This window comes from Larus michahellis, chromosome Z (genome assembly GCF_964199755.1).
Source record: "Larus michahellis chromosome Z, bLarMic1.1, whole genome shotgun sequence".
Taxonomy (NCBI): domain Eukaryota; kingdom Metazoa; phylum Chordata; class Aves; order Charadriiformes; family Laridae; genus Larus; species Larus michahellis.
In genome coordinates this window covers 71,291,097-71,306,589 of record NC_133930.1, presented here as the reverse complement: position 1 = coordinate 71,306,589, position 15,493 = coordinate 71,291,097, and the positions used below count along the sequence as shown (strand labels likewise).

The 15,493-nt window shown below is 39.1% G+C and overlaps 1 protein-coding gene across 2 annotated transcripts in view; it reads right to left on the bottom strand.

Annotated features, from left to right (window-relative positions):
* NCBP1 (nuclear cap binding protein subunit 1) overlaps positions 1-15,493 on the bottom strand; it is a 30,900-nt gene that overhangs the window by 10,349 nt on the left and 5,058 nt on the right. For both annotated transcript variants that reach the window (XM_074569721.1, XM_074569723.1), the window contains exons 7-17: positions 15,206-15,275; positions 13,420-13,635; positions 12,284-12,381; positions 10,834-10,897; positions 7,518-7,628; positions 6,487-6,551; positions 5,686-5,748; positions 4,293-4,367; positions 3,063-3,166; positions 2,154-2,276; positions 813-915 (exon numbers count right to left, since the gene is read on the bottom strand). In XM_074569721.1, the coding sequence (XP_074425822.1) occupies positions 813-915; positions 2,154-2,276; positions 3,063-3,166; positions 4,293-4,367; positions 5,686-5,748; positions 6,487-6,551; positions 7,518-7,628; positions 10,834-10,897; positions 12,284-12,381; positions 13,420-13,635; positions 15,206-15,275 (1,092 nt within the window). The remainder of the gene's footprint in view (positions 1-812; positions 916-2,153; positions 2,277-3,062; positions 3,167-4,292; positions 4,368-5,685; positions 5,749-6,486; positions 6,552-7,517; positions 7,629-10,833; positions 10,898-12,283; positions 12,382-13,419; positions 13,636-15,205; positions 15,276-15,493) is intronic.

Genomic DNA, 15,493 nt, shown 5'->3' with positions numbered 1-15,493 from the left:
AGTACTCATATCACCCAGCCTCTCGTACTACTGATCACAGGTGACTACCTAAAGATTCTTAACAACGTTGCCTCTATAAAGCTCCCAGGTCCTTGTTTTTGTAACACCTTTATATATCTTTAAGGACAGATAGAAAATTAACTCATTAAGATGCATGTGACTGGCTTTCATGTATCAGGACGACTGAAGACCAACTCCAAAGCACACAGGATTAAAAATTAGTTATTTTATCTCATTTTGCTAAAAAAGGTGCAGTAAATTCTTTGAAAGTTGAAGCATATCTTTAAGGGATGCACTCAAGTATTTTAGAATGGATTTTACTGTGCTTTGGTAGATGAAAGAAGTTTACATCAGACTGCTTTGAAGTTTCATGTTTTCTTTTTCTTTCTTCATTTTTTATACAGATTTAACTGTCCTAGAGTCATATTCAGAGTGCAAGATATTGCAGTGGGAACTTCCCAGTCATTCAAATGTAAGGAGAAACCCTTGTTCCTCACCATAATGAGCAAATGAGTAATTCTAAAATGAAATAATATTCCAAACTCGTCCCATTTGTGTGATTTACATCACACGGCTGTGATGTACAAATTTCTGTTAATTGCATACACATATATGACCCAGCATTTACACTGCCATTCCTTCAGTAAGTGGTGTCATTAGTTGGCTGTCAACTACAGCCTACAAACTAATCATATTGCATTATGGACCACTTAAAATGTTGCTGACGCTTGCAGTCCAGTTCTTTCATCATGCGTTTCACTGCCAGAATTAAACAGTTCTGTAAACCCCAAAATAATGCACGTTACACTTACTTTGCCAGGGCACTGAAAGAGTGGCTGAAAGACTTTGCAGCTAGATGGAGCAGAGTCTGAACAAAGACTTCTATTTTCAGAGGGTTGAAGGTAAATCCTTCATCTGCAAGTTATTTAAAGTTAAAACTGTAAGTACTTCAAGTACATCACGTAAGCTACTCATAAAACCACAGAGCTAACTTATGCTTTTAACTCATTTCCCAAAAAAATAGTTTCATCAATAGGGTTTTGCAAGGCTGAGCAAGGAGCTAGTAAAGACTTTCCAAAATGTGCAGATCTTCAGGCTCACATTTTGTCACAGAGAAAATGTGCAGAAAGAATTCCAGGTCAGTGAGGGAGCTATCAGAGACACAGCCACCCTACCAAGCTGTAACAGCACTGATGAACAGCAGCAGAGAAAGACAGCAAAGGAAACCGCAGAGCTGTGCGTTGAGCTGAAGGCCTGGCAGACCATAAAGAAGGGAGATCTGATGAGGAGAAGGGAAGTTAAGGATGATTAGGGTACAGAGTCTGGCTATTTATGACATAGGAAAAGGGTCCAGCAAGCATGCATAGCAAATAGGGGTACCAGCGGTGAATGATGCCAAACCCCCTCCAGTAGCTGCAGCTATCTGCAGCTGAAGACAGGCAGGGGGGAGAGCACTCAGTAGTGTCTGATGCCTAAAACAAATTGGGAAACATGATAGTGGATCCCAGGGCAAAAAACCAGATTGTTGCTGCTCTCTGCTTGCATAACAGAACACTTGCAAATATTAAAGAAATACTGAAGCTGTCCCCATTGTAAAGATCACTTCTTAATTCTCTGTCTCCCCTTCTTCTCGCACTCACACGCAGGCTTTAGGAATCAATGCTGTCTGTGTCTGCAAAGCCAAAAAGAACATGAGTGGAGTCCCATCGTGAGTTGGTATCTATGGAAGACTACAGCCAGCGTGATGGCTCTTTTATCTGTCATGGGGCTGCACCGAGGTGAGGGAAGCTCTCAGACAGAGCACAAGCACTGAATCTTGGGTAAGGATAACAGCTTGAACTGCACTCTGTTGCTGAAGGCAAAGGAAATGTTAAATTCTTTCATGTTACCTCTGTCAATAATCACAAGCAAACTCACCTCAAGCACCAGATTACTTCTATTAAGAAAAACAGGGCTGCCTCTACATATAAATGTCTACAAAAATCTCTTAACAATGGTGCATTATTTCCATTTACTGATAAATTGAAACCCACTATTAGAAAGGAAAGAATACAGTTCTGTTAAAAACCACACTCATAGCTCCAAAGGATGGTAGATCAGTCTACACACAAAAGACACTACAGCCTACCAAAGCCTAACAGCATATATCTTACCATCATCATCATCCTGGTTTGGATTAGGCACATCTTTTAAAATGCTGAAGATTTCATCATTACTGGCCTTATTTTTAATTGCGATTGTTAAACAGAGTGCCACAGTATATCCGGGAAGAGATCCTAAACAAAAGCAAAGAGGTCAAAAATATGTAGAGGGCAAGTGAGTATTTTTAATATCAGTTTGCCTCTCAGAGAAACAAGTACATTTCCCAGCTACACCTAAAAGTAGCTGGTTCAATATCATTGTCCACATTGCTATTCCATAAAATGACTCAACACGTTTCCTGGTCTTCACGTTAAATTCAAAACTTTCAGTAGAACCTTTAGAGCTGAGGTCAGGTAATCACTCTCACACTCTCCTGTCTAAAGCTCTACTTCAGATTCCACCAAATTCCTAAAAATACAATGCTTCCTTGTTTTTCCTCACAGTATCGCTGATTATCACACTTTTACGTTTAGGATTGTCTTTATACTGAGTAATGAAAGGAATAATAAGGTACCCCTCTACCTCAATCTTCACATCATCTGCTGCCTCTGTATGCTTCATTAAACCAGGTTTGCTGGTAAAATCTTTACTGTTTCATGGAGTTCAACATATCACTTCATATGCTGACTTCTGGCAAACAATGCTGCACAACACCACAACCACCTCAGCAACAGTAACTTCATTTATCTGGATTTTCTTTTCTTCATAAAGTAACAAAGAGGATTATACTACAGAGATCCAGGCTTAATATATATTAATTGCTCATGTGAAGCATATTTACCCATATGAAAATCATGCTTATTTATTTCAGCTGTATTCTTCTTTATAAAGACAACTGATATTACTATCAATCTACTGTGTTCCTTTGCTCTGAAACACTATTTTCTTCAACTTGACCTCTAAGTAACGTTAATACTTACTATTACTTTCATCTCCATACTTGTAAATGCATACTGGATTAGCAGGACTGAGGACAGAAAAACTTGCAGGAACAATGTCTATTATTCGCTGATGATAGGAGAGTCTGGAAATAACAAGTTTCACAGCAGTAGAATTAAAATAGGAAGAATACCAGGGCTAATTCTAAAGTGACTGCTTTATAATAGTTTTCTAGTATTTAACTTTCATAGAACAAAAATCAGGATGTTTATACAACAGAATGGTAGTTTGCTGGGTAGTAAGAGCTAAGTAAACCAAACTTACTAGTAGATGCTTTCTGTCTGAACTTCTTGCTGCAAGAGTTTCATCCTCATACAATTAATTTGGCTTGTGAAAAGATTTACAGTCTGCCTGGTAGAATGTTTTATGCAAAAGCCCAAGATGTGCTGCAGAAAACTAGGAAGACTAGTTTTCTGTCTAACAACTGCTTTGTTATTCAAAGCAGAAAAAATATATTAAACTGGATGTCTTCATTTTAGTTTCCAGCTTATTTCACTCCTAACAAAGGCTTAATTTTGCTACCAGAGTTTTCAGTGAAATGGAAGAGTACCACAGAAAAATTGCATTCAGTTTGCAGCACAATACTTTCACACTTCCTATACTGAATTCACTCAAAACCAGATTAAAGTTTTCATGTAGGATGCTGAATAGCATAGGCTTTTTGAACACTTTGTCCTTTTTCTCTCCTATATCCCTCTATCTCAACAATTTTAAGTCCAGCTCCAATTGAGTACTCTTGTTGTTGGGTTTGGGGTTTTTGTTTCTTTGGAGGGTTGGTTGTTTGTCAGTGAACATCAGAGGCACCTAGAAGAATCAAGATTAGATTCTCAGTTTTTAGTGTAAGTCATTATCAGTTCCCTCCACTTCTGTGAGTGCTGAATACTTTCCAGGAATGTTGCCTAAACTCTGTTTCTTTCCATGCCTATGGTGACACGTGTCTGTCTGTAACTACAGGTGTGCATACCTGGGATAGATAGCTCACTACCATCTGCTCCACCCGCTTCTCCCTCCCTCTAAAGTAATGCCCCAAGTGTCCTGCAGCAGGTAAACCAAACTAAAATCATAGAAACAAGAGACTCATATCGTAACTGAAACAGAATTGTAAGAACAGACATGCTTAAGACAAGAGTCAAGTTAAAAGGAATCTGACAGTATCCAGAAGCAAAGATCAAACTTTGCCTTGAATGCAACTATGAACAAATCTTACTTACCGCATGCACTTCTCCAAAACCTCTCTCACAAATTTGGGTTTGGGCTTTTCAAGGTCCTGAGTAAGACAATCTGACCTATCAAAGGACAGAATGTGATAGCTTTTAGCAGCAGAATTTGTGCTTTAGTCTCTTTTTGGCTTGGTCTAACAGATACAGAACAATCCTGGTCTAAGGAGAACTGGTGCGCTTGACACAATTTTACAGTGTAGGCAATTTTAAGACAATGAGGTTAAGTTTATTACTGTTTCCTTACTGGCCATTAGCATTCTTGGAATCTCATCTCCATGTGATATATTTTCAAGTAGCTTCCCTTCCCCCAACAGATTAAAAATAATTTGTGCTTACGGTTAGCTGGATTTCCCTTTCCTTAGGAAAGGAACCTGGTGTGATTTCATAGTCTGTTCCTCCCTCACAGGAATTTTTGAACTTCTGGCTGATTTCAAATGCATTTTAGATAAAGTCTCAAATACTGCAAGATTTGTGAAAAATGGCAGCTTGTGAGAGAAACTCATAGAAGCATTGCCACTGCGGAACACCCAGGCAAACCAAAACCAGCTCTTTGAAGAGTGCTGCCTGCTCACTCAACAGGAATGTATACCAGGATAGCCAGCAAGCACTTAACTCCAGATGAGGACAACACAAGAAACTTAAGTAAAGCCACAAAAACGTATCACAAGAAGGTCTGCATCCCTCTCCACAAGGGCACTTGTGCAGATCATCTACAGAAAGCATGTACAGTAGCAGGCTGCATAAGTTACTGTAGGGAGAACTCAACCCCGAGGTCGCTTGCTACATGGGTGCCTGAAACGGAAAGCTCAGGGAAACCTGTGGTTAGACACTGATGGAGTCCAGGGAGCTCCTGCTAGAGATGCAAGTTCAAGATTTGGCATGGTAAGAAGGGATGGCAGTGCCAGGTCTGCTGGAATTTTGGGGCTAGGATTTGGCAGGAGGGAAACAGATCACAAGGTCTCAAGGATAAAGGTTATCAAGAAAGGTTTAGGGTAGTACAGAGAGCAACACTACAGAATGAATACATGATACAAAGAGTCAGAGCAAACCATTAAAAGTAAATTGGGGAGTCATTTTGGAAAATTTGCTAGCAAGCGACTAAGGGTGCAGGACAAATTAAAGAAAACATGTTTCTACTTCCCTTGTTTAGGGAATGCTTATACTGGCTTGAGATTTATCACAAAGTTCACCACGAACAACACAGTGATTTAAGAGATTATCAAGATAATCTACCACTGAGTGGTGGTGAACACATTAAGAAAGATCTCTAAAGAGCTGGAGGAAAGCAGTTAACCGGGCCATTATGCTGCCACACTTCCTGGATAAGTTTGAAATTTTAAGGTTTTTGCAATATCAGGTTCGAATCAAAAGGACAGAAACTTACCAATCTTCCCAGCTCCAACGGAACTGGAAGTTGCTCAAGTGGTGGGAAAACCAGTTAATAAATCTTTATTAAAAGAAAAAGAAAGGTCTATTAAATACCAGAACTGCAGGAAAACTTTCAGTTGAGAATTTCTTATAAATGCATTCTACTTTTCAAAGGCAAGCCTAAACTCTAAAACTATTAAAGCATTAAACAGGTATTTAAGTTGACAGATACAAAAGACTGAGTTCAGAGAATCTGAAAGAAGCTTTTATGGACAACTAGCCTGTCAGGTTCTGTTGTTTCATACAAAGAGATGACCTATTAAACCAACAATTAAAATGTAAAATTACTGCTGAATATGCGACTCACATTTTTGACGACTAATTAAGAGCACTCCTACACAATGCAGACTTCACTCAAAGGGCAAAATCACCACGACTCTCCTCCTCTGGGTGGCACATACGCCATTAACTGTACTTCCAACTTGCCTTCCAGACCACTAGGGAGCAGGCATAGTACTAGATAATGGGAGTACTATGCAACTACGAACAGCTTCGAACAGGGAAAAGTTGTCACCAATCTTAACTGTTCTGTACACACAGACTTGTGACCTCCGGGGGAGTGTTTCTGGGAAGGAGAGGCAAGCAGTCAGTCCTCCGCCTTCACGTCAGATTGCTCAAAGCCAGAGCCCAGAAAACATTCTGAACAGCACCAAGAAGTTCTAACAAGGATTTCTGACTACTCTTTCTGTAACCTCTTCATTTTTCCTGTACACTGGATATTGAGGAATATGTTTCATTGTCTCCAAAACACATTTACCTGTCCACACATGTTGTATTCATTGTATCCAAACGCATGTAGAGCATTTCTGTGGCCTGTGCAAGCTGAAAGTTTCTTATTAAGGTTAACAGAAAAGTACTAGGTAAGTCACATGTTGACCCTCAAACAGTCTTTGATCATCACTGAAGGCTTAGAGAAAGTAAGTCTACACTGACTTTACCCAAGTGCTTTATCCTTCTTACGGTGACTCTATCAACATTATAAACTTTCTGCATGGTTGTCCACGCAGTTCTAGAAACAGACTTAGCTCTAACAATTCAGATTATGTGATCCGCAAACAGTGAGTGGTATCATGAACTAGAATGAAAATTTGGACATGAAATTACCAGCGGATAGACATCTGTTAACCGTCCTCCATTCTCAGAGACTGTAGCTTGATCTAAAACGATGATCTAACATGATCTAAAATGGAAGCAAAGTAGGGGCAGTGTAACAGCCAGAATTAGCTGGGAGTCATGCCTCCTTCCTCAGCATTTAGCCATGCTGTCTGAGCTGACAGATGATGATTGACCTTTTGAATGCGCTCCTAGTAGGAACACTGAGTGGGAACTCAGGCAAGTTCCTCTAAATCATCTGCTACTCTTCCTACTAAAAAAAGAGTAGGAACACTCACACAGTTCTTAGAACAAAAGACCAAGTCTCTAACTTCCTTTCCTTCTCAGCCTTTATTGTGTCTGTGACCATGCCACACATTGTTCAGAATGAGACAGGCTGCAGTGACAAACAGGAGTACTGCAGTTTATCCCCTCACCAAGACAGCCCTTCTTGCGAAGGTCAGAGGAAGTACCAGAACATTGTCCGTAAAGATGAAGTGTCTTGTCCACTTCACAAATCTAGACCTGTGCCAAGTGGGCTGTGCTATTCTTTCACGTGAGCATTACAGGCAAAGTTTCATGCAGCTGCTGTAAAATATTAATACTGCCAGTATTTACTGCTACCCCATCATCTACAGAGCAAACAAAATAAGGACTGCATTCTGTAAATGCTCTCCAGCAGCACAGAAAGGATACAACTTGTGGTAAAGAGCCAGGCTGAAGTTTGCACAGTTCAATCAGGAGTGTTGTGTACATGACTTCAATGTGTGGTGGAGATGGAAGTTGGAACAATTCTGCAAATATTACCTGTAGGAGAGGAAGGCACAGAATCAGAGCACAGTAGCACAGTTTGATGTTGCCCTGCACAAGCCTCAGCTTCACAATAGTAGCCCTCAATCTTTAACAATTACATACCCCAAAAGGCCTATATTATTCTGTCAAATGCCAGTTCTGGGAAAAAGAGAGACCAACTTCTAAAGGTAGTGGTAACCCTATGCTGTACCAATACAGTCCACTCTAAGTGCCCTTATTATTTCATACTAGCACAACACCAGCATTATACATCTATTATGTCTTAACAAATGCACCATGTAACTGTAGAAATGGGCTTAGTTATAATATAACCTACTACAGTGCTACCACATGACCTGAGAAAAGCAGAAATCATCTTATCCTGTTAAATAATAAACATAAATATTAAACATATTAAATGAAGCCTAAGCATTTAGTATGAAAGACTATTTGCATTAAAATGACAGCTATATCTTTTCCATCATGCCCTCTTTTCTCCTATACAAAAACTTACTTAAATAAAGCCTCAACTTTCAACTGAAAATTACAAACAGCATTTCATTTAACAAATATATATGCTCAGTACCCCTTGGTAGAGGACCCTTCTAAGAAAACTGAAGACAATCCTGCAGTCATCATTCATGGTTTTATTTTCAAGTTTGCCTATAATAAGACCTATAATGGCTTTAAGATCGATCTTTAAGGGCTACAAAAAGATCATCATTGTACAACTTTCATCTCTGAGTTTCTGTTTATTTTGCACGACATTCTCAACTACATTTAAATTACATCAAAGGAATCAGGAAACTTTGATTCATTATGGTTGGTCAATTTCCTTTCTAACTTGTTCCAAATAAACATGGAAGAATTGAAGTTTAAATGAGTAAGCTTTAGAAAATCTTCTTACTAGTGTAAGAAATCAGCATCCATTTATAGACTCTACAAACACCACATGAAAACATGTTGACTAGAACTTGTTATTCTATGGAAGGATTTGAAAGCATGAAGAGACTATAAGGAGCTGAAGAACCTTTCTGTGACAGTGCAATTTGGACTGTTAAGACAGATATGGCAAAAAGGTAGGGGGGACGACTCTGTTAAGTAGAAAAGTACTCCTTTTCTCAGGATAGGAAATAAAACCAACTCAATGATCAGTCATTATCTGTTTGAGATATTGCATAAAACTGTATTTGTGATTTTCATCACATGTTCATTATCAAACATTCAGATTAAGTGTTTCAAACTGGCATACCATACTCTGTGAAAATAACAAGGCCACAAGCAAGATCAGGATACTGATGATCTGAATGTCTGACCTCTGTTGAGTTTAAGTTGTACAAAAAGCTGTAGAAGCACAACAGGGCACAGCAATCCAGCCAATGATGCTGCCCAGACACTCTCCATTCACAGCTACCAGAAGTATCCACATAACCGCCTATAATAAGCTACTGCGAGAAAAGGCGCTGCATTTCAGTGTTTTGCACAGATTCCACGTAGCGTGGAACATTCTGTGCTTGGCTTGACAAACTACGATGCGGAGCCTTGGGGACCTCAAAATTAAGCATACTTGGGAAGGTACTGGCAACCACTTTCAGGCTACATTTACTTCTGCCTAACTTATGTTCTGAACCTTAAATAACGCTTTCCTTTATTTGTTAGACTGTATTATTTCTACAGTTCTGTGACTTGCTGAAAAAGTTAGCAAAATTTCACAGATTAAAACTGTTAAACTGTTTTTGAAAGCAACGTAACACCAACTTGACTGTTAAGAGAGACCTTACAAGGGAGCAGGAGTAACCAGAATGAACAAAAGCGTGGAAAAAAGCATGCTAAGCCTTAAAAAACCTGGAGCTTCATTAAAAGGAAGCCATCATAGACAAGTAATGAATATTGTAAAATAACTCAAAATTGCATAACAAAGGAAATTATTACAGCAATAGTCAAAGAATTTGTACACCAGCCTTTCACTTCTCTCCAGTAATTCCATCTTAATGGCATTAATGTACAGCTGAGCATAAAGCATACAGCCATATACAGTACCTGAAGATACTGACAATAAGACCACTGAAGATACTTTGATGTTAAGTCAGGAAATTATCGTTCATTTTAAGGTTCCTCTGTTCTGAATTCAGAGTACAAAAAGAACAAGCTGACCAAAAATAACGTAATTTTACAGCATTCAGAATATTTGGCATTTTGGTGTGAAGAGGAATTCTCAGTCCCACTTTTGTTAAGATAAATCTTCTGCAGAAGATTATTTCTTGTTATAATTAGCTCTGAAGTTCCTACTTATAGTTACTTTTTCATAAAGCCTTTATATGAGAAGTTGTTACTATTATTGAAATCTCTTAATCCCTTTCAACTGTTGATGGAAATTAATGAAGTTCTGTACAGCTGTGCATCTTGAAAACAGACCCTTGAAGGACACAGCAAAAGAAAACCTATGCTGTTCCTCTGGTACATATTACAGTTATTCAAAATTCTCCAATATGGAGGATACCCCAGAGGAAGCACACTGCTATTTCACTGCGAGTACTTTTCAGGGCCAGTAAAAATCATTTAGAAGATCCAAATATAAAATCACACAGAAAAGCTGAGTTTGGCTGGAGATTATCTAGTCAAATGTCCTCTGCATTAGGCAGGGTCACCTACAGCAGGTTGCTCAGGGCTGTGTCCTGTTAGGTTTTGAAATTCTGCAAGGATAGAAACTCCACAACCTCTCTGAGCAAACTCTTCCGGTGTCTAATCACCTTTGCAGTAAAAAGATTTTTCTTCCATTTCAGTGGAGTTTCTTGTATTTCAATTTGTGTCCATTTCCTCTTGTGTTTCAATTCATTTTTTTTTTAAACTAAAAGTGACTCAAATGTAGCCATCTCTTAGACTGTGTGATACATTAGAAGCATCATATGTAAAACTTCAAATGTTTGAGAAACGCCAGAACCCTGGATTACTAGTGGACTAAGACATTTTGGTGTTTGACCAAAGCTCCCATTTACCAAGCTAAAATGACAACAAAAAGCATAAAACTAACACTCAACTGTATGTAACTGTACACAACTGTATATACTTTGCTCATTTAAAAGCCATTGGTTGAATTCAACAGGGTTCTGTCTGACTCCCAAATCAAACTGTAATTTAAAAGACCTATCATGGAACTAACTGGGACATGTTATTCGTGAAATTACGGAGCTACAAAAGAAGTTATTTTTAAAATCCGTACCTCTACGATGTGGTAGTTCAAAGGGATCTTGTTGTTTCCTGGATAGCTCAACAGCTGTGCAGCACTGCAAAACCATAGATACATTTAGTTCAGAACATAGCACAGTAAATGTGATGTAAAGATCAACTAATAAAGTTACAGAAAATGCTTAGTTCTGGGCAAGATTTCACACAAAAGCGCACAAACACAACAACAATCCTTCCAGAGTGTGTCCATCAATCCACTTAAACTTTTAAGAACACTTAAAATGGAAACAGTAGAAGAACACACCAGCATTGCCTAAACTATGATTTGAAATGATGCATTTTATCTCTATGTAGTCACATCACTTCAACACTACACTGTTACACAAAATAGTTTTGCATAAATAGTCACAGTGACCTGTAATTCTGGAATACATATATGAAAAAGGAAAAAAACAAACCCCAAACAACAGATGTTCAGAATGACTTCAAAGCACAATTAAGCTAATGGGTTATATAAGAAACTCTCAGGCTTCAAATGCTTCATCTTTCAATTAGCTCATTATCACCTGTCATTATTACAAAGCAAAAAACTGCTATTTCCTTGATTTCATTTCTACCTCTCTGGCAAATCTTCTGTCTCCCTCTAGCCTTTTACTTTCCTCTGAGAATTAACAGACTGTCCCAGTAACTGCAGCAACCCTGAACTTGTAGTTTCTGCTGATTCAAACAGCTGTAAACAAAATAACTTTATCACATGCCATCATTAAAAACATTGTTCCTGCCCATTTTTTGCATACTAGACAAAGTTTGGTTGTTTTCATTTGGAAGCATGACACAGCCAATTACCTGCAGCAACCCACGTCAGTTATTACCTACCCACATAGATATTGCTCAGGCAGAAACCAAGAGAAGTGCCCCAACTACCTCCTGGCACGGCTGAATTCAAAGTCATGAAAACTACTGGCCCTGCAACAACCCCTAAGAGCGAGCTCAATTATCTCTGCCAGGTAATCCTGAAGAGAAAAAATGCAACAAGGAGGAGTAAGAAGCAAAAGTGTGTTCATAAATACCAGTGCACCGCCAGCTGCAAATGAACCAGCTCAAGGCTCACTGTGCCCTAACAAATCAGCTGCTTGAAAATTCCAGGAAGCATAACACAGCCACACTCTCCACAGCACTTCCATGAAGAATAAGGTGTGTCTGCATGTTTTTTGCAGTGCTTCCTGTATTACCAAGGAATTCCCTTCCCAAGGTGGCACTGTCCCCCTGGATCATACAGACTTTCTATTATCTGGATATTACAGACCCACAGCATTCCAGGCAATAGTTTTTATATAGTTAAATGAGGTAATCCAAGTTCATCAAATGCTCTAGGAGAGCTTTTGCATACATCTTTAGCTCTTGTCTAACCAGTGCAGGATTCTGCATATCCCCAATGGCACCAAAGCCATGGTAGCATATAAAAAGTGCTAAGCTCTTCCTACCAAGTCTTTCTCTCTTTCCAGTGTGATTTGATGATGCAGTGAAGGTTCTCTTCTATCACAAATCGTTCAACAGAGTGGCTGCCAGGCATGACGGGGCCCTGGTAAAATAAGAATTAAGACTCATGAAAGATCACACACACAGTGGTACTACAGATAGCAAGCTATCCTACATACATGTACAGGCGAGAAAAAATAGTCCAACTTCCACATAAACAGTCAGGTCTCAGCTGCCCTGTATCCTTCAGGACTGAGAAACTGGCGTGACACAGTTCCACACAAACCTCAGACTGATGTTTAAAGCAAAATCAATAGTAGGACTCATTACAAAAAGCAATGGGAACAAAATTAGAGATCATGATTATAATAAGTTCATGGGGCATCTGCTTCTTCCTTTGCTCTATGGAGACATCATGCAGGCTACCGCCATGCAGCCTGGAAAAAAAATAATCACAGTTGAGCTGGAATATGATACAGAAATAAAGCCAGGCATGGCCAGGATCGAGGGGAAAAAACACACGATCATGGTCTCATTCACTGCGAAAACCAGGGGCCAATAAATGAAGGTAAAAGGCAGCAGACTTAAAGCAAAGGGAGGTATAAAAGACCTCCTTGGGGAAAGCAGTATATATTCTTTTCCTATACACTTTTGACTATATATCTGCTGTTGACGAATGTTGGAGGCAGACTGTTGAGACAGATGTATCTTTCACCCACCCCAATTAAGCACTCCTTTGTTCCACAATACACATCAACAAATTTTAACAGAGGAGTAAACAACAGCCTTTAAACATTAGGATAAATACCCAGCCTGGAAAAAGACTCAAGTCACCAACTTTATGGAAGGAAAGTCTAACTCTGTGAATGTAGTTTCACTAGAGATTAGAGAATTCAATCAACATTGTCATCCTAAATGAAAGCATCACAACATCCCACTCCCTAAATTCTGCTCCTCGTAGATTTGTTTTGTATGGTAACTTGGCCACCTAGTTCATTTCTGCAGAAGTACCACAGCAGAACTGCTGCTGGTCTTCAAACCACTCACTATCCTGGGAGAGAGGACATCACATTTTGATCAATATTGCCTCAGGAACCTAACCGCGAAATCCACTCACCATCCCCCCACAGTAATCACATACCTCAGGGTCATCCGTGTAGTCAAACATCCTAAAAATAACCCTTGGCATCGGGTACACTGAATCTTCAGTGTGAGGCGGAGGAGTGAACGGAGGCAAATTGTGTTGCAGCGCTTCACAAAGAATGCTGTCGAAAGCCAAGTAGGGCCTCAGAATGTGTCGCTCTTGCCAACGGTCTTTTTTCAACTTCTGAATCTGAGACCAAAGGCAGTCTAAATACTGAAGGAAAAACGTGAGAAACATCAGATGCGCTGAATCTTGTAACAAAGCTGGCAGCTCCCTGAACTATCAGAAATTTGTTTCTTAAATTATGTATTCTATTCAGAAAAAAACCCAGTTTCTTAAACTGCTGATTCAGTAAACAAAGAAACAATTTAAGAATTATAAATGCTAGAGCTGCTCCTAATTCCGCACAACAATATGTTAGTAAAATGTAACTGCTGGCAGATTTTTAAACTTCAGGACGCAGCCCAGGAGTCTGAGCATGATGGCCATCATTTGAATCTGCCAGCAAAACTACATCAGTGAAGATTACTTCAGTTGCTGCTTATTGGTGGTATGAAAACAAACATAATATCAATATTAAAATTGCAAAGACATTCCGTAGAACTGCCATGCCGTTCCCAGAGGAATTGAAACTACGAACTACTGTATATTCAAGACAAATAGAAAATACCTTTGCCATGGTTTTCAACACAATTGTGAGTCCCGGCATTCTCCCTGAGATGGCACAGACACCTGTGCAACTGGCAATAAGCTTGCTTTGTTTAATTACTCTCTTGCTAAAAGGAGTTCAAGAACTCCAGAGGCCTGTGGCCTTACTGAACACAAGTTTCAAGTTATAACTGGTGCAATAAATGCCTTTACATGGAAGCGCTTTGCATTTACTCAAACTATCACACTACAAAATGGGAACAAAACTAGTAACGAGTAGAACCTGAAGTGAACTGGCACGTTTACAGTACTGTGGGTACACATGGTCTCAAACACACTCTACTAATCTCTCCTCTATTGAACTAAATAAGGAAACTCAGATACTGGGCAGGCAGACTACTGATTACGCTGACAAATTAGACAGCCTATCTCTCCAAATTATGATTAAGATGACAGTTATTAAGATTGTGTTTTAATCAAAACAGGAAACAAAATGCTAGAGTTCCAAAACTTTCCAGAAGATCAGTTTACATCTCACTTTCCAGCTAAGTTTGTCCTCAAACCTAGCGGAAAGAAGAAAAGCCAAGACTATCTGAAAAGGCAAATTCCACCCCAAACTAGCCAGATGCCACCTTTCCCCTCCAGCATTTTTCGTTTAATTGTGAAAGGTGGCACAGTAATTGCTGCATACAGCTTCTACACATTTGTTTAGCACTTCCTAGAGCTGAGAAAGCAAAGCCACTACAAAGGTTTCTTTCTTGCAGAGGAAAAACACTAAGGGTTAAGTAAGGAACTACATTCTGCTTCTCACAAAGGTCTTTTTTACAGAAGCCCTGTACCTGCAATTCCGAAACAAACACTACAATTTACAACCATTCCTCACTTCGTAACATTTCCTCAAGGGTCTGTGAGCAAACAACAAAACGCTCTCCTACTCACCCTATAAAACCTTATCTTTAGGGCCATGACTTACGAGAATTGCTCATGTTGAACTTGTTAGAATTAATGATAAACAGGAGACAATTCAAACTATTAATACTTTTAGAGGCACGTTTTAATTTCATGACAAAAGAACACCTTAGTAGAAAATTGTTTTTCAAACTTTCTGAAAGAACGCAATGTAAAGCCCACTCACCTCCTCCTGTGGATGTGGTTTATCAGCAGTCCAAACTTGCAGCATGGGTACGTGAATCTTTTGGCGGCGTCTGTTTACACAAGAAATAAAATCTAACCTTTAAAAGACTAATTTAGGGCAGAATTTTTTTCTTACTGCAAGTGTACTACTATTTGATCTCTTCAGCTGATGAGGTCTACAGTATATAAAAATGAGGTCTGTGAGTACTTAAAATATCTCCATTATCATATCTTGACAACATTAACTTGAAGCACCTAGACAGAAAGCAGTCACACTGCAGAGCACTAA